This window comes from Protobothrops mucrosquamatus, unplaced genomic scaffold (assembly GCF_001527695.2).
Source record: "Protobothrops mucrosquamatus isolate PMUCROS unplaced genomic scaffold, P.Mucros_1.0 scaffold_19, whole genome shotgun sequence".
Taxonomy (NCBI): domain Eukaryota; kingdom Metazoa; phylum Chordata; class Lepidosauria; order Squamata; family Viperidae; genus Protobothrops; species Protobothrops mucrosquamatus.
The window spans coordinates 789,053-815,623 of record NW_015386095.1 but is presented as its reverse complement, the minus strand read 5'-3'; the positions used below and the strand labels follow the sequence as shown (position 1 = coordinate 815,623).

General features: G+C 36.5%; 1 protein-coding gene across 1 annotated transcript in view; it reads left to right on the top strand.

The window, feature by feature from the left end:
* VWA3B (von Willebrand factor A domain containing 3B) overlaps positions 1 to 26,571 on the top strand; it is an 85,007-nt gene that overhangs the window by 23,325 nt on the left and 35,111 nt on the right. Inside the window, exons 9-16 of the mRNA XM_015830485.1 lie at positions 6,851 to 6,967; positions 8,331 to 8,527; positions 10,168 to 10,322; positions 11,470 to 11,608; positions 12,811 to 12,942; positions 13,994 to 14,092; positions 16,303 to 16,485; positions 20,910 to 21,037. Of these exons, the coding sequence (XP_015685971.1) occupies positions 6,851 to 6,967; positions 8,331 to 8,527; positions 10,168 to 10,322; positions 11,470 to 11,608; positions 12,811 to 12,942; positions 13,994 to 14,092; positions 16,303 to 16,485; positions 20,910 to 21,037 (1,150 nt within the window). The remainder of the gene's footprint in view (positions 1 to 6,850; positions 6,968 to 8,330; positions 8,528 to 10,167; positions 10,323 to 11,469; positions 11,609 to 12,810; positions 12,943 to 13,993; positions 14,093 to 16,302; positions 16,486 to 20,909; positions 21,038 to 26,571) is intronic.

The window sequence follows — 26,571 nt, the reverse complement described above, 5'->3', positions numbered from 1 at the left end:
TCAATAGGTGGGCTGAGAAATCTTAAAATTATACCTGTGCCTTTCTTTTTATGAGTGAATTGTGGTGTGGTTTCAATCAGCCACAAAGTGTAGTAATCTTCTAGAAATGCTCAGCATGCTGCATCTTATTAACACATTAAATGGGAATACAAATAATCATGGGCATTTAACTGGTATTATTGCTGTAGTTATGATGTCACTCCTAGTTATTACTGTGTGAGAGCTTTTCACCAGCAGAAAAGAGATCAGAACAACATTTTTGTTTTAATTTTACTTTTTTTCTCCCCAATGTGCTTAAAAAGAACAGCATTTGCATTCTAAAATATTTTGTTTAAAGTGTGGAAAATGAAATTGGTATAAAATATTTAAATTGAGTGATTATATAGCAAGTTTAGTGTGTTCATGCTAATAGAAGATAGAATGTTGTAGTCTGTTGTTCTAAAATGTTTGTGAAGGCATAAATCAAACATCTAATAGAACCATAGATGACTAAACATTATTAATTATTAAAGTTATTTGCCACCTATCTTACAGTTTGATGCGACTGTGAGCAGGACACCACTATAGAGCATTGCATGCCAAAACAACTAGGCACAAAGACAGTTGTTTCCCTCATGCTATCACTCTGCTAAACACATAATTCCCACAGCACTGCCTTATGCCTAAGGATATCTAATAATGTACACATCTAACACAGAAATTTGACTTACACGTTCTACATTTTTTCTGACAATAGAATAGAATAGAATAGAATAGAATAGAATAGAACATTCTTTATTGGCCAAGTGTGATTGGACACACAAGGAATTTGTCTCCAGTGTGTAAACTCTCAGTATACATACAAGCAACAAAGTGATAAATCATAAATCATAAGATACAATCATATATCATAAGATACAACCAACAAAGTGATAGTCATAAGATACCATTAAGAGTAGGTAATAGGAAAGGTGAGAAGGATAATAGTAATGCAGTCGTATTACATAATTAGATATCCTTAGGCATAAGACAGTGCTGTGGGAATTACTTGTTTAGCAGAGCGATAGCATGAGAGGAAAAAACTGTCTTTGTGTCTAGTTGTTTTGGCATGCAATGCTCTATAGCGGTGTCCTGAGGGGAGGAGTTGAAACAGTTTATGTCCAGGATGTGAGGGGTAATAATTATGTTATGTAATATAGTTTATTAAATAAACACCAAAATAGCTTTGCACACAGAAGTGACCCTGAGTAGCTTCATTTATTTATTGCTGAACCTCTGATTTTCAAAGGACTCAGTAATTTTCTTTCCCAGGTGTTTTTGATATAATTTTGTAACTTTCAATAATTCCATGATGGGCAGCAAGGGAAAAGACAGCTTGCTAAATCCTAGCAGCGATCAGTTGAAACAGTTTGGATCAGTCTCCAGAGATAGCTCATATGACTGTATTGTGAGCAAGCAAAATATCTAAGGAAGCAGATTTCACAGACGTTGTTTCAAAGGAAAAATGCTTTTAGAATTGGGCGTGAGCATATTGGTGACAATGTGACATGAAGGCCTTTGCTATCTATTTAATGTATGGGAAATGATTTGGGTTCCTATATCAAGACAGATATAGGAATCAAAAATTTCCAGAGATTTGGTGTCATTCCAATACATAGAAACTGTATGCAATATAGAGTATATAACGTATGCAATATACTATATGCAATATACAGTATATACTGTATGCAATATACAGTATATATTGTAGGCAATATGCAGTATATAAGTTAAATGTTGAATAGATAGCTTCTAAAATGAAAGAAAACTAATTAAAATGAATATTGAAAAGGTTCAGACTTTAATAAGCAGGAACTACCACTTTCATTTTTAAAGCATATTATTTACACATCCTTAGATTTAGAAATGGTGGAAAATATTTGTAGCTCTGGTGATAGATATTGGTGGTGGTTTGTTCTCTGAGCTTGTTGTTCAGTTTCCGAACATTTCATCACCAGGCTAGGTAACATCATCAGTTGATCCAGCTGACCACATAAGACCTATAAAAGCAGAAGGGAACTGAAACAAGACACTTCAGTCCAAGTTCTGTTGATGATGTTACCTAGCCTGGTGACGAAATGTTCAGAAACTGAACAACAAGCTCGGAGAACAAACCACCATCAACATCCTTAGATTTGTGCTGTCCAAGTGTTTCAAAGACAACTTTTATAGTGAGTGTATCCCCTTTGTTTTCCCCTCTCTTTCAAAACCTGGTTCTTAGTTTACTGCCATCAATACAAATTATCCTGTTAATTCTTGGCCATTATTGCATTGTTGGAGAGTAAATCCTGTTAATCAAGTATGCATTGTAAGAGAGAATAGTTTGTATTATTATGTTTGCCATTGGGATAATTTGGTGTTCTGTCATTAGGATGGGGATCCAAAAAATACTCAATAGAACTCTGGGTAGATTTCAGAAGCAGTTAAGCTGTAAGCAATGATAGTGATAAACACAGCGAGCAGTGCTCATTTCCCACAACTTATTGTAGCAGCTGTTCACTGGTACCTATAGGATGAAATCCATACCCTTGATGACTTATTATGAAGTATACGTTTCCTGTGATAAGTTTACAGAGAGAATCAAAACTTGGAAAAGTGTTAATGAGAGGAACGATGATCCAAGTCTTTTGGGAGATTATATGTTTAGATGGTAAATGTTGGTATTTGGGGATTTGTTTCCTGTGATAGAAATGAAATGACATGCAAATGAAATTGGCTTTGACATGTTCTGATCTTTTCTTTCAGGGAAATATATATGTCAAGATTGTTGAACTTAAGTTTAAAATAGGAAAATACATATGATCAGTCAAGATTGGGAAATTTGGACAGGAAACTATTGCACAATTCATTCAGTTTTAATAAAGAAATATATGTCTTGGGAATGTAATATTTGCTGTATGTAAATGCTTAGGCTATGATAGCCAATGCAATTTAGCTCAATATCAGAATTTATCTTACTTGAAAAATGCAATTCTTTTCAGTCCCATCCACTTCTCAAAACTCTTTGTAAAAACATTAAGCATTCATACACCACAGGCAATCATATAGAGTTAAGAGTCACAAATACAATGATCATAGCCATTGGCAGGAAGCTATAATGATAAGAAATACACCATGATACCACCATGCAAATTTTTATTTATTTATTTATTAAATTTATATACCGCCCTATCTCCCTTACGGGACTCAGGGCGGTGAACAGGCGATACTAAAAACCACAATAATAAATAAATAGTTTCTGTGCTAAAATCAAATTAAATAACAGGCCTGTTCTAAAACACCCCATACAAAACCCCCACTAAAACATAATCAAACTACGCCAGGCCGGCCGCACGGAATAGATGGGCCTTCAGGGCTCGGCGAAAAAGGCGCAGGTCCGCAACTGTACGTAAATGCTGCCCTTTCATATTTGCATCCCAATGTCAGGTGCAAATATGTGAATTGTGAGGCATATATGCTGGGGTATCATAGTTTGTGTTTTGTCACTTGCCCTCCTCCCAGTGCAATGGCAGTGACACTATTCAAATTGGATTTAATATTAAACAGTATTTAGAGTATTAGATCTACTAATCTATCAATCCATAAGTTCTGATTTAAATTAAATATCCTGTGTAGTTGCTTTATAGTATTTTGTACACACTAATTTGTTTCTCATACACTGAAAAACACTGAAATAGAAAATGCAGGCTTAAAAAAACAGGAGTGGAAGTTAAATCGCTTGTTATTTGAAAAGAGGAGACAGAGTTCAGGAGGCTTGGGTCAACTTCTACTCCTAACAGAAAACCATGCCTTCCATGTCAGAACCAGGTAGATGTTTGCAGTGTGTGCAAGATTGCAGTCCTTGTCTCTGCTCCTGATAATTAAATCCAGTAAAAAAAAAAAAGAACGCTTTTACAAAAGAGAATTTAAACTATATTAATAGGCATTAACATTCTTACTTGGTTTCAGCCAAAACAAATCTCTACATTGGTTAAGACAATAATTTTTAGAAACTGTTGCTTAAGAAGCCAGGCAGGAGAATTTCTTTTGAATATTGGCTTTATCCTCCTTGAAACTCAGCATCCTGCCTTCTGTGATAATTATATGTTGTCCCATGGGTAGCTTTGTTTCTCTAGAAATGCTTTGCATAAAGGAACAAGTGTGGGCAGTGATTTTTTCTTTCATGGTTGTAAGACAAATTAATGACCACTTAAACTTGCCTGAATAATAAAATCTTTCTCTTGGGCCTTCTGGAGTCCCACTCTCTGAAACATAGGTAGCAATTAAGGAACAGTCTTTTCTGCGTTTGTATCCTGCCCATGTTTCTTCTCCCCTTTGGGTCCCCTCCTTATGAAACAGTATCATCTTATTGGGCTCTGGAGTTATCTCAGTGGCAGCATCTGTCCTATGGAACAACATCTTCCCCGGAGAGCTGGATGGCTCTGACCCTGATAGCTTTTCATAAGCTCTAGAGAGCTGGCTGTTTCCCCAGGCATTTGAATTAGGTGTGTTCCGCTGTTGATGTGGTTTTATGATTGAGATGTATTGTTTTACCTTTGGTGCCACGGATTACTGTTTATACCTCTTGATTTTTAATCTTTATACATCACCCAGACTCACTGTTTTGAGATGGGCAGACATAGGAATGTAACACGCATATACAAACACATTCACACATTCATTCATACCGTGGCAACAGCTTATTTGTTTGGAATATGAATTGCATTCTTGTGTACTGTGTAATCTCACCCCTATTTTTTTCAGAATGAAATGTTGATTTCTGTGGATTTTATCCTCAGTCAGATGGTATAGGATTACAGGCAAAGTGATTCTAATTGCTTTGCCTTTTTTTAAAAAACATGTGATTTTTAAAAATTGGTGCTTTGTAAATTATCCTTTGGGCTTCAGAATTGAAAAATACATTGATAGTATGATTATTGTACTTATAAATCATAAATGAAATGAATGAGATCCTTCTATTTGTTAAAAAAAATATAGAATTGCTTTATATTCATTTCAGTGTTTTTTTACTCAAATGAAGGAGATATAGGAAAATCCCAGGAGATGGCAGTATACAATAACACATAAAAATGCACAATGAAAAGTGAAAATGAAAGACTGAGAATAGCTTTATTACTTCTCTTAGAATTGTTCTGGAGTTTATGAAAATTATGCATGCATTATTTGTATTGACTTATATTAATGACAGCAGGAATCCATTGCTGCCAAATCTCTGACATATGGCCCTCTCTGAAATCTGCTGTGCTAGCAAATCAGTTTATGACGTGGTTCACACCAACTGCAGTACCATTGCGGCACCAAGTAAGGTTAATGCTGATATTTAATTTGATTGGTTTATAAAGCCAATAGAATAGCATATTATCAGGTATATTTAATTAAAATTGGATCTGCTTTCCAATAGCTGTTCTTTTCATCTATTCATAGTAGTGAAATATTCTTTTCCAATATTTTTAAAAATAATTCTTATAGGTTCACAACAAAATGCTTGCCATTGATGATAAGACTTATCTGTTTCAATTTCCATAGGGCATGACTCCTTGGTCTCATGTGGAGGGAGGAAGGGAGGGAGGGAAGGAGTGAAAAGGAGAGGGAGGAAAGGAGAGAGAGGGAGAGAGGGAGAGAGAGAGGAGAGAGAGAGAGAACCAAATTGACTGAGTTTTACAACGTTATATTGACTGGCAGATTTATGGCACAAGCATTTGTGGAATTGCATTCATCCGCATTATATAAACATAATTATACTGCATTCTCAATTCCTTAATTATATTGCATTCATGATTCCTGCATGTCTGGTACTTTTCCATGCTGTGTACATTGATGAGGGTTAGATGTTCATTCGCTGCAATGATACTCACATGTTTGGGAGAGTTTGAGACATAAGGCTTTGGAATGAATGGTGGTGATATATTTACGTTAAGAGAGAGAGCAAAAGTGGTCTCTAAGAAGCACCATAGAAGTGGAAGTACAGGATGACAATTCTTAATTTCTGATAAGACTGTATTTCAGAATTGATCTAAAGGGACTCCTTTTCTTCATAGAATGACTTCATAGACTTCTATGATGGAAGCTGTGTGAGAGAATCTTGGAGAGGACGGTTTTTATTTATTTCTCTTCATGGCATACACACTCACTTTCCATACTGTCTTGAAAAACTGCATAGCCTATCAACACAGCTTTCCTTAGCTTATGTGGGGCTGCACAGGAAAAGAAAAAACAACAGCAGTGATACTTCTCCATTTTCCTCACCTGGTTATTCCCAGTTTCATTCTTTTAAGACAATATGCTTGAATAACCTGGATGTCTGGGTGGTTTCACCAACTTTGAGACTTGTTAAATACATATTAAAATAATGCGTAATATTTTTTATAAAAGGCTCTGGACACAATTCAGAGAAAGGTATGTAATTAATGATTGATTGTGTGTCATTAAATCACTGTCAACTATTAGTAACCATATAGATTTTCTTCATGACAATTGGTCCCTAAAAAAGTCCTTCAGATCTTCCAATGTTAGACATTTCAGCCATTTCCACTGTAAGTGAGTTCATCCACCTTGCTGCTGGTCCTTCTCTTCTTCTCTTTCCTTCCATCTTTCCAAGCATTAAAGCCTTATCCAGGGAGCTAGATCTCTGCATAATGCCCTGAAGTATGATAATTCTGGAATTAACAGGTTTAGTTTATTTTCATGAAATATGAATCCAGCATAGAATTGACTCCCCGGAATTACATAGCCATGAACAAATGCAACAATATTTAAAGATTATGAAAGGGTAAACTCTCGTCAGTGTTAGCTAATCTATTCTCTGTGTCTTTATATCTTCCCTCAAATGCAGGAACTGGTGTGAGAGAAGATGTCTACCTGATTTGGAAGGAACTAGAGGAAGCCAAGAATATCTTAACCCAGATAGAGAAAATTCTCATAGAGTTTGAGAAGTCTGAAATAGTGGCAGGTATTTTATAAATGCATAATTGCAAAAGGCTTGATTTATGAACAGTTTGATGGAAAGCATTCTCAACAGGTGCCATCCTTTAGAGATCAATCTACATATTGTAAATGTGTAGAAACAGTCTAAATATTAGAATAAAACTCCTCTCGACTTGGTTGTTTTTATTTGTAATCTACTTCTGAACTTGAGAAAAATAACAGAGCTAAATTGGAGAAGTTAAGAAGATCTAGCTTATTAGTCCTTCAGTGTAGATACATATATATTCATTTACTGATGCAATAGCTACTGTTTGTTCAAATTATTATGATCTTCACCTTCACTTGTTCTTTTGCCACAGCTTGCCTCAGTAGATCTGGGTTCAACATAATATCTCTCTTCTGAGAAAAGAATTTATTACAAAAAGTGATCTTAACAGACTTATTTCCTCTGATAAAAGAGATTGTTGGTTAAGGAAGGAATGAACTGGACTGTGTTCAGCATTATTGGACTTTCTCCAGTTCAGCCAAAACACCTGCTCTGTGTAGGGGGAAGAACTTTTCTCAGGGTCTTCTGCCAAATTTTCTCCCAAAAACCAAGGTTTCTGTACTGGTAGTCAATTCTCTCTGTCCCCTTTAAGTCTTGAGTGAAGATGTCACCTGCAACCACGTAGATTCTTCCCAGCCTTCCAGAATCTTGAATGGAGCTCATCCCTCTAGGTCTTTGCTTCCCATCTTCTAGAAAAGCCACCCTTGGACCCTTCTTTCTCCCCCAAAGGACACTTGCCTTGCACACTTCACTCGCCAACTTCTCTAGCTTCTCAATTCACAAGAGATGACATTAGTCTTTTAGTCTCCCCTTCTGTCTTCTCCCCTCCCGTCTCCATGTCTACTGAGGAGATTGGTGTTCTCCCAGAGATCCCAACACTTATATACCTTGCTGCACCAATGGAACTGCTTGTTCAAAATTTCCCCACAGTAGCTCTGAATAGCAGTCAGGTCAGTCCATCAGTTTCATGACAACGCAGCTGCCCCTCCAGGTCAAAAGTGAGCTGCTTTTTCTCCTTATCTCACTCCAATGTCCAGGAGAACAGCAGCCCTACCCACAAATCTCTACAGCAGGTCATAATCCCAGAAGAAGGCAGTTGCAAAACATTACAAGCTGTTACCTAAGAAAATTACATAGACTTGCAAAAGACCATAGTGACTAAGAATTGACTCAGATCAGAGGAGACTTACCTATAAAAAAGTAATATTTCTAAGGAAAGGAGAATGTATTAGTTGTACCATAAATAAATATGTATATGCAAATATATCCAATTAAAATTAAGTCATTTAATAGCTTCAGACTGATATTAGCACATGCTTATTTATTAACATTTTTATATCAGCAGAAGAAATGGATAAAATAGAATGTGAGCCAGAAGTAAAAGATTTTGTGAATTCCAGAGAGTGGCTTCAGAAGAATGGTTTGAAAGCCCAGAATCTGACCATACCTAGAGCTTTTTCTGATTGTGCTTTTCGTCATGTAAATGGAATTGTAGATATAAAATCCAAGCCAGAAGATGAATTTCTTCAGACAAATGCTGTAAGAAATCTTCCCATTGTATTATAATTTTTCTACTTTTTTGTGGAGTTGTGGGAGGTTAGTGGGGAGATCAAATAGATTTCCAGATTTTGTTAGTTCTATAGCAGAAAGCTTCATTTGCACTTCTGGCCATTATCATGTTGATACCCTTACAGGATCCCATTGTTTGCCTAGCAAGATTTCCTGCTGTTATTAAAACTGGTTAGGAATTGTGACTGAATGGGGTAAAGAGTATGTTTAATATTTTCTTAGTCCTCTAGGAAGTATTCACATGATTAGGGGAAATTTTTAGTGGGGGTTTTAAAATAATTTTAAATTACTTAGGCCAATTATTAATATTTGTTTTTTAATCATGTTTTAACTGTAGTTTTTGGTATTTTGTAGTTTTTATCTGGTTGTTAGCCGCCCTGAGTCTGCAAGGAGAAGGGCGGGATATAAATAGAAGCAATAAATAAATAAATAAATAAATAAATAAAATGGGGTAAAGAGTATGTTTAATATTTTCTTAGTCCTCTAGGAAGTATTCACATGATTAGCCAAACTGATTCTGGTTTTTTTCAAAGAAAAAGCATCCCAAGCATCACATCTGGAATGACTTTGTATTACTGTTCTCAAGAAATACATTGGATTCAGTCTGACCATAACAGCTAAATTTAATAATTCATTGAAATAAAGGAATCTAAGTTAAGTACTTAGACAGGTAGCCCTCATAACTTTCATAACTTCCAATGGTCAGTGATAAACAGTTGGTAAGCAAGGACCATCTGTCCTCAAAAGACATAAAAATGCATTGTAAGAATGAAATTTAGAAAGAAATAGTAGTATCCCATTTTCTACTCCCTTTTAGTGCAGGAATACAAATAATTTGATTCATAATAATCATTTCAACAACAAAGGGAGTGACTTCTTTCTTTTTTATCTACAGTAAACCACAGAGACTTTGCAGCAGAACTTTAAAAATGTACAGGTAGTCCTCAACTTATGACAACAGTTGAGGCCAAAATTTCTGTTGCTAAGTGAGACAGTTGTTAAGTAAATTATGTTCCCATTTTATGATCTTTCTTGCCACTGCTGTTAAGTGAATCACTTCAGTTATTAAGTTAGTAACCTGGGTGTTAAGTGAAGCTGGCTTTCCCATTGACTTTGCTTGTCAGAAGGTTGAAGAAGGGGATCATGTGACCCCAGGACACGGCAACCGTCATAAATGTGAGTCAGTTGCCAAGCATACGAATTTTGATCCCATAACATGGGGATGCTGCAACAGTCGTAAGTGTGAAAAATGGTCAGAAGTCACTTTTTTCAGTGCCGTGGTAACTTTGAACAGTCACTAAATGAACTGTTGCAAGTCAAGGATTACCTATATTTCAAGGCTGTTGATCTATGTGTGCTTGTCTCCAGTATGCTAAATAATAATTCACAATATCCCAGTCTCTGTAGGGGATTGTACTTCAGTGTATTTAAATTGCATTGGCTGAGTCAAGGCTGATCAAAAGTTTACAAGGCCTCTGATTCTCTTGTCCTGTTGCACACCACTTACTGAATTCATTTCAAACTCATTTACATCTACTGATTTTAAAGCTTGAGTAGATTTAGGGAAACTTAAGAAATCATACTCACAGAGGAAATCTTTGTTCTTTTAGGAAACAAATAAAAAGGTAATCCATGCCAAATACTGTAACAATTTTATACATACTGTCTTGGAAGATGGATCTATAATTCATTTACATTTGAATAAAGAAAGATGCAAGGAGTTTGAAAATAAAATGAAGAACGCTCTTTATCAGATGGAAGAAAGGTTAGTTTGCATCTGGATAACATCTTTTCTAAAAATAGATCTTGTGAGGAAAAAAAGCTGATGTATCTTATTAAAAAGTTTTTGAAATGACCAAGTACTCTAATATTTAATGCTGGGTACTCTAATTGTTTAAAAATTAAACATGGGCAATGTTAAGGGTTTCTAACTACAATATCAAATGTACGTATACTGTATTCATTTATGAAGATTCATTTGAGTAGCATAATTATATTCTATGACCTTCAAACCTAATATCTTATTTTTAATGAAATTCAGCTGTAAAAACATCACTTTTATTCTATAATGCCCCATATTCTATATATATTTTACTAAAATAAAGGCCAAAGTTCTAGAAGTACTCATCCCAACGTAGTCATAAATTTCCTTTAAGACATTTGCATCATGTTGAAATTATGACTATTCAAATCTTACTTTATTTTTTTAATCTATGAGATTTTGAATAAATTTTGAATTAAACCATGGAGTTTAATTAAACCATTAAGAGTTACAATGGTGCTTCTAAAAGCAAGTATTATTTCTTTAATATTAAATATTTATTCAATATTTACGTGATGGATGTTAATAAAGTAATAACAATGAAACACTGAATAGTGCATCATTAAAGCCGCCAGCATGAGCTTTAGTCTGCATTTATTTATTTTGTTTATATTCCACCTTTGTTCAAAGCTGATGGAAAGAGAAGTCCAATTGAAATGTACTCTCTCAATAACTCCATAAAGTAGATTAGGTTATGTGATAGCATACATGGTAGTATGAAGACTACAATCTGATTATTCCTAATCTTTATTTGATGCTTTAGGTCTTCTTTGCTGAGAATAATGGAAATTATAATACCAATTCAATGACTGACAGCTGTTTTAACTCACTACTAACACTTAAAATCTACAGTATATAGCCTAGAAACCATATTCCTGCAAGTTATCCAATGATCTTTGTTTATCTTCCAATTTCAAATGTCTTTTAATTAATAATATTTATTTTGTCTTTCTTAAAGTGATTTACTTGGCATTCTTTTATCCTTTATATTAAATTAATAAAAATAAAATGATTTAGAATACTAGGAAGTGACATCAGACATCATTCTTGATATGCCTTTCATTTCATGTAAAAAAGTATTCTTGTGTAGAATTCAGGATCTTAAGAAAGGAAGCCGAGCGCTCTTTGGAGATGTCACAGATGACCACATCTATATCCTCATTGATGTATCACAGTCTATGGTATATAAACTGCCTGTGGTGAAGGAGAAAATATATCAACTTATAAGAGTGAGTGACAGCTGTTTTGGTGAAGACAAGTGTCCTAATGTAGAATGACTGATTTTCTGAAATGGATCTAGGAAGTTGCCTTTTACAGATAGTCCTCGACTTATAGCAGTTCATTTGGTGACCTTTCGAAGTTACAACATCATTGAAAAAAGTGACTTATGCCTGCTTTTCACACTTACGACCATTGCAGCATCCCCATGATCATTTGATTTCTGACAGTTGCAGTGTCCCTGGGTCATGTGATCTCTTTTGCTATCTTCTGACAAGCAACGTCAATGCAGAAGCAAGATTCACTTAACTGATTGATCCACTGTGGCAAGAAGGGTCATAAAATGGGATAAAATCCACTTAACAACTGTCTTACTTAGCACCAGAAATTTTGGGGCTCAGTTGTGGCCGTAAATTGAGGATTTCCTGTATTGTTGATCTCTCAAGCTCAGGGGTGTCAAATTGGGGGCCGGATGCGTCATGCCAAAACCGTGTCCAGTCCATTGCCAGCAATGGGAAAAAAGTCATGATATGTCACGACACATCATGTGACATTACGAGTTTGACACCCGTGCTCTAGCTGAATATGTGCTGCCTGGAATTAGTTCTAGGTGTAATCTTTTCCAATCTTTCCTGGAGTTGTTAGAACTGAGCTAGAACCTTATTCTTCCACATTAATGTTCTACTAGTGCCCTCCAAGTGGAAGAGATTTTCTAAGTCCATTTTCTCAGATGGAATGGCAGACAATGAATTAGGACATTCCCCATATCATTGTTCTCCAGTGATGGTGTCATCATTTGCTATGTTGACACTGTTTTTATAATGGGTGGTTTTAATCTTTTCAGTGTTTTTATGTTGTAAGCCACCCAGAGTTGTTGGATACGAGATGAGTGGCAAATAAATGTTATAAGTAAGTAAGTAGGTAAGTAAGTAAGTAAAAGTAAGTAAGTAAAAGTAAGTAAGTAAGTTCACTATGCTGGGTGGGAATTCTGGCAATGCTGAGTACCTCATGGAGAAAATTAAGTACAAGTAGACAGTATTTTTAAAAGAGCAGAATTACAATTTCCAAAACATTTAATACGTATTTGCTAGACAAATGAAATATTATCCCATAACTGACTGCTTCTCATATATGATGACAGGGTGGGTGGGCGGGCAAAGGGAATATGATTTTTCTCATTCAGAGAAATCATTCAACAGACAATTTCTTACAGGAACAGTTTCAGAACAAAACCAGGTTTAACTTTGTTAAATTTGATGCTGAAGCAATAGCCTGGAAAGACAAACTTGCTGAAGTTAATGAAGAAAATATAGAAGATGCTATACTTTGGATAAAACAACTTCAGGTAACTATAGAAAAAAGTTTAAGCAAATGGAAAGGAGCTAAACTATTTTTGGAGTTCTCCTTCCCTTCTTCCATGCTCTGTTTCAATATATTTGTGTTACTGTAAAATTTCATATGAAGGGAATCCTTCCAAGTAGACCAACATAATTTAGGTTATCTCTACTATTACTATGGTAATTGGTGTTTTTATAAACACTTATACTTTTATTATATTAATTTCTATTAATGCAGTAACCATGCTTACTAGAATACAGATTTGATTTAAAATAACTCAGCCTTCTTTTCTATAGTAATATTTTTAATGAGCAAGAATGTTGATTCAGAAGGACATTCCTGCTCCAGGAAGGAATATTGAGGGATATTGGGAGTGTTCATTACTTTGAAGGAAATGACCAGGGTTTCTCAGCCTTGACAATTTTAAGATGTATGGACTTCAGTTCCCAGAATTCTCCATCTGGCATGCTCATTGGTGTAGATACACTTGGTAATTTAAAGCAGGACAAAGGGCATGGCCCGGGAAGAATTATTAATTGGATTGAGAGGCCTTGTATCTACTGCACATGTATTTTATATTCTCCATCACTGCTCTAAAGGAAGAGAGAAAACTCAGTAAGCCACCCAGAGTCTCTTGATTGTGAGATGGGAGGCATATAAATTTAAGTAGTAATAAATAAATAAGTTAATCTTATCTGTCAATAATCATTTCTGAAGCTGTCTTCAGGCTAATGAAGTGCCAGTAGTCCCTCATTTAATCCAAATAGCTACTGGTAGTTGGTTTCCATTTAACAGTTCTCTTCTCTTCCAGCAAACTACAGAAATATATTTTTGTAGTCTTTCATTACAGAACTGTTACTTTCAGCTATTGAACATATCAGTAAAGAATAATGGGATTTTAAATATCACATATATTATCTACAATGTGAATTAGATTATATAAAGAGTTTAAAAATATGCCTCACCAGCACACCTGAGAAATAATTTTTATAACCCATTCCATAAATCTGCCCACATTAACATTTTAATTTTTCTCTGTTCCTCCACTGTCTGCCTAGGTTGGGACTACTACAAACATACTGAAAGCGCTTCAGATTGCCTTTGCTGATTGTGACATTCAAGCCATTTATCTTCTTACTGATGGGAGACCTGATCAGGTAGCTATGAAGAAGCAAATCATATCAAGACAATATGATGATGTAACACTGGCCAGATGACAAAGCAAAACAATGATGTAGACCAAGGATGGTCAAACTGACTACAAGGTGACAGATGAAGGAAGGCATACATCCCTGTGTCTCCTCCCAGTCTTTATTCCATCAACACATTGGAAACATGAAAGATTGGGAGGAGGATATGGTGACAGTGGAAGGCAAAGAAGCATTTCTGTATCTAAAGTAGGGCATTCCAAAATGTGATGTTTATGGGAAAATGGGATTAGGTTTAGGAGGGGAAAACAACAATTTTGGAGGCTGCTACCTGAACAAAAAGTCTTTTTAAATAAAAACTGAGCAGGGGACAGAACTGGCAATATTCATAGGAGGACAAAGCTGCAGTGGAAAGACAGCAATTGTAATCCTGTGAAAGAAAGGTTTAGCTGATCTAAATAGAGATGATTTTAATGGGGTATAAGAGACAGAAACATGATGATGGCAAAAATGGAAATGCTCAGTCTAAGCATAAAATAGAGAAGCGATACCAGAAATGGCAGCTGTACATTTAGCATTGTTTTTCTTTTAACAACTGGTAAAACCGGATGCTCTGTTGCTATGCCATAGTGTTGGTTATTTCTTTACATATACCACTAGCAGTCAGCGGTGTGCATCAGAGAACATACACCATCAGAATTTGAGCTTCATGTGAATAGTGATGTTGGAACTTGAACTTTGTATTGCTTATTCTATGGAGTTTGAGTTTCCTCACTATGCTGCAGAGTAATGCTATTGTAAATAATGATTAGAAAAGATTTAGCCAGTAAATAAGTTGTGGACCTCTGAATCTAGTCTTCTCCCCAAGTGATACTCCTTCAGAGGTTCAGCTCATTCGACTATTGTTATGATATAAAACTGAGGGAAAAGATGGGGGAGACTCTTTAAATATATTTTTGGTTTGTTTCTTGTTAGTTAAATATTCCATAGAAATAAGAAATGTATCAGTAAATCTGACAACCCATGGTCAAGAACTTTCAGATTGAGCATAACTACTGTTGAAATGTGAACCTCAAGAGATTTTTAACTTAGTTCTGGCTGCAAGATATGGGCTTCAGAAGTATGGACAATCACAGCAAAGATTTATACATATATTTGTTCCTATCTAGTGATCATCTGTATTTTTGTGGCCAAATCTGTTAGGCTGAGGTACTTTGCAAATCATCAAGCGGAAACAGGTTTCCAGCCATGATCTAGGTGCAAATAGCAAACAACAAAAAGCAAATTCGACATTGTTTAACCCTCTATTTTTTAAAAAAACCTTAAAATATTGACTACTTTGGGGAAAATAATAGGGCTCTACAGAAGGTAGAAGAATAACTTATTTAATGTATTATAGAATCTGATATCGGGTTAAAATGGACTGTATGTGTATAGTCACAGAAATGCAAAAAATAGTTGACGTAAAGTTTGATATTTTTTTTAACGTTGATTGGGGAGGTGTTTGCAAATAGCAGTATTTTCCTATGCTTCATGCAAGTAGCTACTATTTTTGGCATAGGGATGAAAAGTTTTAGAGTGTAGTAGAGAGCATAAGCTCTCTCCAAAATGCCACTGGAGATAGATGTTAATGTATTCTTCTGGAAAGTAACAACAGTAGATGAGAGAAGCCTGAAGTGAACATTGTAGTGCTTAGGTTGATTTTGTCAGCCATATAGACCAAGTGAAGCCAGATAAATCTGAAGATTCTCAGTTTATTTATTATTTGTATAAATAACTCAAGGCAGAGAACACACATAGTACTCCTTCCTCCTCCTATCTTTCCCACACCAACAGCCAAATGAAGTGGGTTAGGCTGTGTGAGAGAGAATGATCCAAGGTTACCTAGCTGGCTATCATGCCTAATGTGGGTCTCCCAGTTTCTGGTTGATGCCTCAAGCACTAGACCAAATTGGCCAACCAACTAAATTATTGTCCAGAAATGCTGCAACATAGAAATTAGAGCCATTTGGACAAGAGTTTTTACGTTGGAATTTAAAGCTCATCCAGTGGAATTTGGCTTCTGATTTAAGAAAGTCCCAGCCACTGATTGCTATGGAATAATGATTAAATGCTTCCACACTACTTGATTTATTGTTAAAGGCTAAGTGATCATTTAAGTACTTTCTATTTGGATATCTTTAAATTTACACATTTTTCCTTCCTTGTTCATTGCACAGCACCCCAATACAATTTTAGATGAACTCAAACTTCGGCAAAACATTCCAGTTCACACTATATCATTTAACTGTGATGATACTGGAGCCAATCAATTTTTGCACGAGCTGGCCAGCAGCACAGGTGGACGATTTCACTACTACCATATTTATCTGACAGATCCTGATTCCCCAAAACCTTTTGAGGTAAGTCTTTAAAAATGGTCCAGGTCCATTTTTACCAAAGAGACAAATAAAGAATGATTTAAGAATGATTTTAGACACATTGAAATATTACAAAATGTATCCAGGGAAACAAATGGCTTTGATTTTTTTAGACGCACAGAAAACTTTTGATAATGTCAATTGGCAATTTTTGGTCCAACAACTAAACTATTGGATTTTGGAGAAAATTTCATGAATATAATTCAAACAATTTATCATAGACAAACTGCCAAAATAATTGTGAATGGAGATTTTACAGAGAGTTTCAACATTAAAAAAGGCACAAGACATGGGTGTCCATTATCCCCACTATTATTTATTTTAACTCTGGAAGTGTTGAACAGAAATGTTAGACAGGATCTAGAAATTAAAGGAATGGAGATAAAAGATGAAAAGTACAAACTACAAGCATTTGTGGATGACTTGGTATTTATATTAGAGGACCCGTTACAGACAAGTCCTAAGTTATTAGCAAAGATTGAAGAATTTGAAGAAGTAGCAGGATTGAAAATCAATAGAGAAAAGACTAAAGTTATAGTTAAAACCTTACAGATAAACAAAAAAACCAATTATAAAAAAAAACAGACCTTCAAGTAGTAAAGAAAGTTAAATATTTGGGGATATATCTAACAGCAAGGTGTGCAATAATCAAAGAAGATAATTATATAAAATTATTAAAACAAATAAAACTAGACTTGGAAAAATGAAAAAAATTACTATCAATGTTAGGAAGAATAGCGACTGTGAAAATGAACATTTTACCAAAACTACTCTTTTTATTTCAAACAATACTGATAAAAATTGACAATTTTTTTTCAATGAATTAAATACATTGATACTGAAATTTATCTGGCAAGGAAAAAAGTGAGAATCAGACTGAAAATGTTACAAGAAGCAAAAGAAAATGGAAGCTTTGGGCTACCAGACTGGGTCTTGTACTATCAAGCACCGGACTAACATGGTTAAAAGAATGAATAACTCTTAGAACAGGGATCTTCAAACTTGGCCCTTTTATGACTTGTGGACTTCCAGAATTCCTCAGCCAGTCATAAAAAGGCCAAGTTTGAAGATCCCTGTCTTAGAAACAAAAGACTATTATACCTGGAAGGGCATGACCTACAACTTGGATGGCATGCTTTCCTATGGTATGAGAAGAACAAAATTCACAAATACTTTCAAAACCACTATATAAGAAATGCACTCCTTTTGACATGGGAAAAGGTAAAATCAAGAACCTACATGAAAATACCAGGATGGATTTCAAAAACGGAGGCATTCGTACACCCAAACTTAATTATGAGAAACTTGTGACTTATAAAGATATTTTGAATACTGAGGGGAAACTACAAACTAAACAAGAATGGGAAGAACAGGGCATTGAGCAAATGAGATATGAGAAAGATGCAAAAATATATGGTTTTTACAAAGATCAGACAACGTTAGACCAGATACTATTGTCATCAGATGACAAATTGATTAAGAAACTATACAATTTTCTGTTAAATTTAAAGATGGAAGATGAACAAGTGAAAGAAACAATGATAACTTGGGCAAAATGTTTTGGGCACAATGTAGAGTTAGAAAAATGGCAAAACCTATGGGAAAGAAACTATAAAATAACGAAGCCAGGTACTTATACAGAATTTTGCATTTACCACCTGCAAGACTAGCAAAATGTTTAAAAATATGTCTAGCAATCATTGGAAATGCAGACAAAATCCAGGCACATATTATCATGTTTGGTGGACATGCCCTAAAGCAAAGAACTATTGGTCAAAAATACATAGGTGGCTAGAAAAGATGATAGCCGCGCATGTAGACTATAAACCGGAATTATTTCTTTTTGGCATAATTTCAGAAAATTATGATAAGAAATGTGTATACTTAATATTGCATATATTAACAGCAGTGAGAATTATATTTGCTCAATACTGGAAAAATGAAGAAATACCATTTGAAGAAGATATAATTAAGAAAATTTTGGACTGTGCAGAAATGGATAGGCTTACATTGAAAATGAAGGGGAAGCAAGATTCAGAATACTTTCAAACATGGGAATTTTTTTATAAATGGTTAGAAAAATGGAATAAAGGAATGGAAATTGTATCACTATTAATGTCAAACATGTAAACCCAGACAATGTGTTGCTTATTAAATACTAAAGATTGTTACTGTAAAAATTAATAAAATATACAAAAAAATGGTCCAGGTCCAAATTAAAGGGGTCTATGATAATTCGCTGTGGCCAACTCACCACAGCCAACTTGCTGTGGCCAATTCTCCACAGGACAACTCACCACGGCAAACTTGCCATGGGACAACTCATTGTGGGACAAGAGTTACATTAATATATAAAGAAATGGTGGAATAGAATCCTTGAAGAAAGGATGCCAAAGGATATGTGAATGACAAAAATTAAAATAATTTTTATTTTAAATAATTAAATTGAATTGTTAAATTATCCTGCAGCAAGTTGTCCCATGGCAAATTGGCCACGGCGAGTTGTCCCGCAAAGAGTTGGCCACAGCAAGTTGTCTCATTCCGTATCATAGTTGGCACTAGATTTTGAGCAAGATATCCTTTATGCACCTATGATCTTGATTGGGCCTACTGTGCAAAAAGCTGAGCAGGATTGGACTTGCTTAATACCTGCATGAGAAACCAACAAGGAAGCTCAGTGCTCAAGGATGTCTATGGAATATTGGGTTTGTAGATTAAATTGAGAAATTGGAAAACATCCCAGAAGAATGTGGCAAGTAATGTCTATATTTTTTTCCAAATAAACTATATGGATAGGTTCTGAAATGACTAGGAGTTAAATTCAACTTGCAGGAGACTGCATAAAAAATAACAATAATAGGTACTTCAGCTGTATCCCAGAGTTACTACAAACTATAACTCCATTATTCTTCACCATAGTTGGATGACCAGAAGAATAGCTTTAATGAAGATAAATGTCATACGAATTTCATATGAATTTCTTAAACATATGAAAACTATACTTGGGGAAAGATGCTCAAAATTATAAGTAAAATACAGAAAAATGTAGGTATAAAGAGGAAAGAAGAGAACAAAAATCAAAAGAGTTATTATTTTAATAACACCCAGAGAATTTTGGCTATTGGGTAGTTTTAAAAAAAAACAACAAGCAAAAAGATTGCAACAAACCAATATTAAGAATCGAGTTTTATTAACTGGTTCAACACTAGATCAGTTCAATAAAATAACATTTAAGTGAGTTGTACATCTTCATTTTGATACCACTTTAGTTTCTGGCTCAAATTATTGTATTTTCTCCACTGAATATAGTCTCTGGGACACTTGAGGAAATTGCTGCTCTATGTATGACAAAATAGTGGGAAAAAAGTTACACTAAATTTTTTGGTTTGCCCTGAAGTTTGATGTCTTGGGGATTGATGAAAGCCAGGGGGGTTGCTTAATTAACATGTGGAAAGTGTTGATATCAAAACCAACAGTAATATGGTGATAATTAAAATAAGGCTATTTATTTTAGGGACTAATCCCATTATAGTAAGCCAGACATCATTTGCATGTTTTTGGGCTATATGGTGCCTACAAAACTAATTAGTAGCTCATGGGCTATTGTGAAGATAACATTGAAATATCTGGCTAAAAATATTACATACTTTGTGCTCCTTGAATTTGGTTGTTTGTTTGCAGACATTTTATTATCTGACTAGGTAACGTCATCAGCACTAGTCAGGTGTTAGTTGGTGAGGTAATGAAATGTTTGCAAGAAATCAATGAAGCTCAGAGGGAGTCCATAGTTCAACCCCAATCTATATAAATTCTTTTCTATTGGAATTACATTCTTTTAGTTAAGAGAGGAAAAAAAGGCTAAGAACTACTAAGGGTTAAGCTTTTTGCTGTCAGGATCCTTTCTCACATTTAAAAATTATGGGGGACTCTAAAACAATTTATATTTCTATGGGATATATTTATCAATATTTACTGAATTAAAAATTAAAATTCATGCATTCATCAAATATTTATTGATTAATAAACCCACTAGATATTAACTAAAATATTTTGCATTCAAAAACCCATATTTTTGAACAAATAAAAATAAGAGGGACATTATTTTAAATTTGTGCAAATATCTTCAATGTCTGGCAAATAATTTTGATATTGTGGACCCCTGACAGACCCCCAAGGACCAAGGAGCATACTTTAAGAAACACTATAGAAAATTCTTCTTGGGAAATCAATGCTCAGAAAGAATAGGAGAAGCAATAAAATATTACTCCAAAGCCTGCTTAATACTTAAAGCAGTTGTACTATAAACTGTATACTGTAGATAATGCCTTGTAATTATTTGCTTTAAAAAATGTTCTGTGGTGTTTGTGCTGCTCAACAGTTGTAACAAATGGCTTACTTTTTGACAGTGTGAGGATATATATTTGGTTAGAAGAGAGATAGAACGAGGAGAAAAACAACTGAACAAAGTACAATCCTTTTACACTGGCAGCGATTTGATGGATTTGTTTAATGGAGCAAAAGATCTTCACGATAAGTATGTGCTTCTTCTTTGTTTCTTCATTCTTCAGCTCTTATGCATAGGACAATTTTTGTCACAGTGATTTGTATTCTGAAAGACAGGGGTAAGGAAAAAAAATCATTGATGTTAATAAAATCAAGCACTCTATGAGAAGAAACAACCAACTAGAAAAAGCCAATGCTTTTATTGCTCAAAACAATTGTAAGGTTTTCCACTTAGCCTTACAATTGTCCCAGCATTACTCAGGAATTTAAAAGAGCCAAAGAAACTCCTGAGCCGAGGTTTCAGCAAGCAAACAACTTTTATTTTGATCAAAATAGAGTTGGGTGACCCCATCTCTCTTCGTGGCTGGTAGAGAGATGAAGGCAACAACCAGGAAAGATGTCTTCCACCTTTTATACCTTTCCAGAACAAAGAGATCAGGTCTTTGTATCAGGAATGAAAAGGTACAGAAAAATAATTCCAAGATGATGATAATAAAATGATAATACCACTTTACAATGCCTTGGTAAGGCCACACTTGGAATACTGCATCCAGTTTTGCTCACTACGATTTAAAAAAGATGTTGAGACTCTAGAAAAAGTACAGAGAAGAGCAACAAAGATGATCAGGGGACTGGAGGCTAAAACATATAAGGAACGGTTGCTGGAATTGGGTATGTCTAGTTTAACGAAGAGAAGGACGAGGGGGGACATGATAGCAGTGTTCCAATATCTCAGGGGCTGTCACAAAGAAGAGGGAGTCAAGCTATTCTCCAAAGCGCCTGAAGGCAGGACAAGAAGCAACGGATGGAAAATAACCAAGGAGAGAAACAACCTAGAACTAAGGAGAAATTTCCTGACAGTTAGAATAATTAACCAGTGGAACAACCTGCCTCCAGAAGTGGTGAATACTCTAACACTGGAAGTTTTTAAGAAGAGAGTGGACAGCCATTTGTCCGAAATGGTATAGGTTTCCTGCCTGAGCAGGGGGTTGGACTAGATGACCTCCAAGGTCCCTTCCAATTTTTTTTATTATTATTATTATTATTATTATTATTATTATTATTATTATTATTATTATTATTATTATTATTATTATTATTATTATTATTATTATTCATTAAACATGAACCTCAGTCAACTGAACATTCAAATTGGCTGGCGCTGATGGTTGACACGGGTTGCTACCAGCATCCTAGGTGTCAACCAGGTATCTCCTTAAAATATAAGATGTTCCAAGTAGCGCAGTTTTTTGTAACATTGCTGGAGTTATTGCAGGAAGCTGCAGTTTCTTGATGTATTTTGCAAAGTAGTTATTATTATTATTATTATTATTATTATTATTACTATTATTATTATTATTATTATTATTATTATTATTATTATTATTATTATTATTATTATTATTATTATTATTATTCATACACAGCAACCCAGGCTCCATCCGTAACTCCTTTTCCCCCTCCCCTTACCATGCTCTTTTCATGTAAGCAATATATATAAAGTATCACTACCAATATCAATATTACTAATATTAACCTTAAGCATAATAAAATCCCTTCACAATAATGAACTGGAAAATATAATACTCCTTTGGAAAACCTCAAGGCATCTTTACAGGTAGTCCACAACTTGCAACAGTTCATTTAGTGACCAAAGTTACAATGGCACTGAAGAAAGTGACTTCTGACCATTTTTCGCATTTATGACCGCTGCAGCATCCCCATGGTCACATGACCATAATTCGGACGCTTGGCAACTGACTCATATTTATGACAGTTGCAGCGTCCCAGGGTCGTGTGATCCCCTTTTGTGACCTTCTAACAAGCAAAGTCAATGGAGAAGCCAGGTTCACTTAACAACTGTGTTACTAACTTAACTGCAGTGATTCACTTAACAACTATGGCAAGAAAGGTCATAAAATGGGGCAAAAGTCATTTAACAACTGTCTCACTTAGCAACAGAAATTTTGGGCTCTATTGTGGCTGTAAGTCGAGGACTGCCGACATTGTAAGACAGTTTGACATAGAATAAATGTACGTCTATAGGCTTGTCAGTTTCACTCTTTTGAGTTCTTTCTGTTCCTCTGAAAGCAACATAGGCTTTCCTCCTGTTTTGCTCTCAGTATTTTTCCAAGTTGGCAACTTTAACATGTGTGGTCTTCAACTTTTTGAATTCTCCAGCCAACTCACACTTGTGATGTCTGGTAGTTTTCCCTTCTCTGTCTAGATATCAAGCAATCATGGATGTATTTGACTCATTGGTCTCACTGTGACCTAGACACTTCTTTGGGACTACTATCTTTTTTTAAACAATAAAGTAAGCTTACTGTATTCTTTTTTATTTCAATTCTAAGAGAGTGATGTTTTATTTCCACTTTATTTAAATTATTTGCTATCTCCAAGCCGTCTTTCTTCTCCTCTGCATATACAGCTGGATTCTCAACATAATGTACACATGTCCTCTATTTTTACCTCTTGAATATAAACATGGATTAGCTTTTTTCAGCTCAAAGCCCAGGCATGGGATATTTAGTTTGGTGGCTGCTTCCTTTAGTCTATATGTTGAGTTTTCAGTTCACATACCAGTTATTCTTTCCCTGGATCTTCAAAACTTGGTTGACTCATGTAGAAAGACTCTATTAATATCTAAGTGCTCCACATGCTGTTTTATAAAGTGATTACTCTACATAGAATTCTGAGGCTTGCAAGTTTAACTACTGGTGCAAAAACCCTCATCGTACTTTCCCCATATTTATACGTTTAGGCCTTTGCTAGTAACTTAGCATTATAGCATTAAACATTTCCACTAGTGGCATAGCTGATTTTGATCCCCCCTCCCAGTCTATGTCTTTCTTGCCCATTTTTTAGTTTTGTTAGAATCCATGTTTTTGTGCAAAGATTCCCATTTCTTAGGGAGGAAATTATTTAAGTGCTGATAGTTCCTGTATTTTTTCCCCATGAATGGGCATCAGACACATCCCTTACTCTATCTGTGCAGCACATTCTCTCAAGTGGGATTCCTTTATTAAATCAGTGAGAACTCCTTAATTTTAATACTGTTTCAGACTGTTTGTCAATAGCCCCTTCTGAATCGGATACCATTTCAGATTCTTCTGACTTATTTTCAGTAACCGCTTCTGAATGTGCGATGTTATTTTTAGCTGTTTTCCCTTGTGTATTTTCTGGGTTGACTCAGATGCTATTGGTAAAATCAGGTTGGTGTGTCTGTCTAGATATTATATATAGATATTGTAATTTATCTGGGATTATCCTTCATTAAAATAAATAATAATACCCGGATTTACTTTTCCAGTTTTAATTTTTCCAGTTTTAAAAGTCTAAAGTCCTATAGCCTTTGATATCCCAGCATTATTTCTAATTGGCTTTTATAATTTATTCCTAAGGATCTATGCATAAGCTTTACATCCAAATATCTTTAGGTGTGACACATTTGATTTGTCGCCCTCTCCTTCTATAACTCAAACTGGGTTTCTCTGCACTGGATGCAGATAAGTAGCTGTGTTAAGTGCTTCACCCTGGAAATCATTGAATAACCAACAAAAGGCATCTTATCATGGTTAATGCACTTTGATTCTTTCTTTCTGCAATTCTATTGTGCTCAGATATATTATGCATGCATCCTACTACTCCTCTGGTTGCTCTAGATCAGACATGTCAAGCACAAGGCCCGGGGGCTGGATGTGGCCCACAAAGTGGTTTCATGTGGCCCGTGAAGCCATCCTGGAAACAGCGAGGGAACGGCCCCCGCTGCCTTGGCCCTGGCCCAGGTCGGCCGGGAGCCAATGTACAATTTTGTGGTGGCCATCTATGCTGAAACGCATTCAGTCTTACTCCACAAGGCCGTCTGGAAACAGCAAGGAACCAGCCCGCCGCGTCGGCCCCATCCCCTGGGTGCATGCTGGGGAGGTGTCACCCTTTGTGAGGAATCAAAAAATGCACCATTGCCTGGAAGTGGCCAGCAAATGGCCCTCACCTACTTCACATATCCGGCTTGATGGGGTCTGGGGGAGGGGTTTCAGCAGGCAGCGGGGCGCTCTCCTCACAGTGCCGAGAGGCTGAGCCGGGCGGTGCAAATCCAAAAAGAAATGCAAGGCCACCCAGCTCCCAGCCTGCCTGGTTTCAGCAGGCAGCGGGGTGCTCTCCTCACAGCGCCAAGAGCTGAGCTGGGTGGCGCAAATCTGATGAGAAGTGCAATGTTGCCTAGCCCCCAGCCTGCCCAGTTTCAGCAGGCAGCAAGTGCAAAGCTGGCAAGCTTTGCACCACCCGGCTCAACCTCTCGGTGCTGTGAGGAGAGCGCCCCACTGCCTGCCGAAACTGGGCAGGCTGGGGGCTGGGCAGCATCGCGTTTCTTTTTGGATTTGCGCTGCCCGGTTCAGCCTCTTGGCGCTATGAGGAAAATGCCCTGCTGTCTGCCGAAACCGGACAGGCAGGGGGCTGGGCGGCATTGCACAGTAACATTGACTCTCACGCTGCTCATGGCATCCTCTCCCCCAGAGCCCACCAAGCCAGATATGTGAAGTAGGTGAGGGCCATGTGCTGGCCACTTCCAGGCGATGGTGCATTTCTTCATTCCTCACGAAGGGTGACACCTCCCCAGCTGCGTTTCTTGCCTGTTTTTCTCCCTCCCTCATCTCAAATATTTTCCCACCACTCTGTACTTAGGAAGGAAGGAAAGAAGGAAAGAAAGAGAGGGAAGTCCTGCCTTAGTCCTGCCCTGCTGCCCTTTCACCATCCCCTTGCCCCCTCCTCCTGGCCTATCCTGGTGGTCTCCCATCCTATTGCTAAGGAAGCTTTGGATACAAAGCCGGGTCTCCTCCCATGGAGAGGGAATGGGCCTCCCTCTGACTTTGCCCTCATACCCATCATGAGCAACCTGGGTAAGGAGAGCAAGCACAGCAGCAGCAGCCTTGAGGAGGAGATAAGTGCAGCTGGGTGCCCCCTTGGGGAAGTGGGGCTGGGCTTGCTGCCGTGGGTGCTCAAGGGCCAGGCTGGGCATTTGACCTCTGCTGTCCACGGCTCCCAGTAGCCCACACCACCATCCAGCCCTCCCTGCATGGCCTGAGAGGAACAGTAAGGCTCCTCCAGTGGACCATGCCTTGGCACTTGCCCTGGTCCCATCCCCTTCTGCCAGAGACCCTCAGATCTGTCCCACTCCTGCCCAGGTCCTCACAGGCACCCTTGACACAAATGATGTAGAGCTGGCCATGCCCACCCAGTAGGCCACACCCACTCCATCCACACCCACCCCGTAGGCCGCACACACACTGGCCACACCCACCCAGCCCCCCCGAGGGCAACCGCAATCCTCATGCGGCCCTCAATGAAATTGAGTTTGACACCCCTGCTCTAGATTGCATAAATTTCAGCAAATTAGTTTCATTGTATTTTCTTTATATCATGTGCATTTTTAAGAACAACCTCACATTTACACTGCGTAACGTAAGACTTATGTAATCTGCATTCAATTCAGGTATGTATGTGCTTCTTGGAATATTATATACCTGCTGTCATAATTTATTATATTTATATTATTTATTATTATTT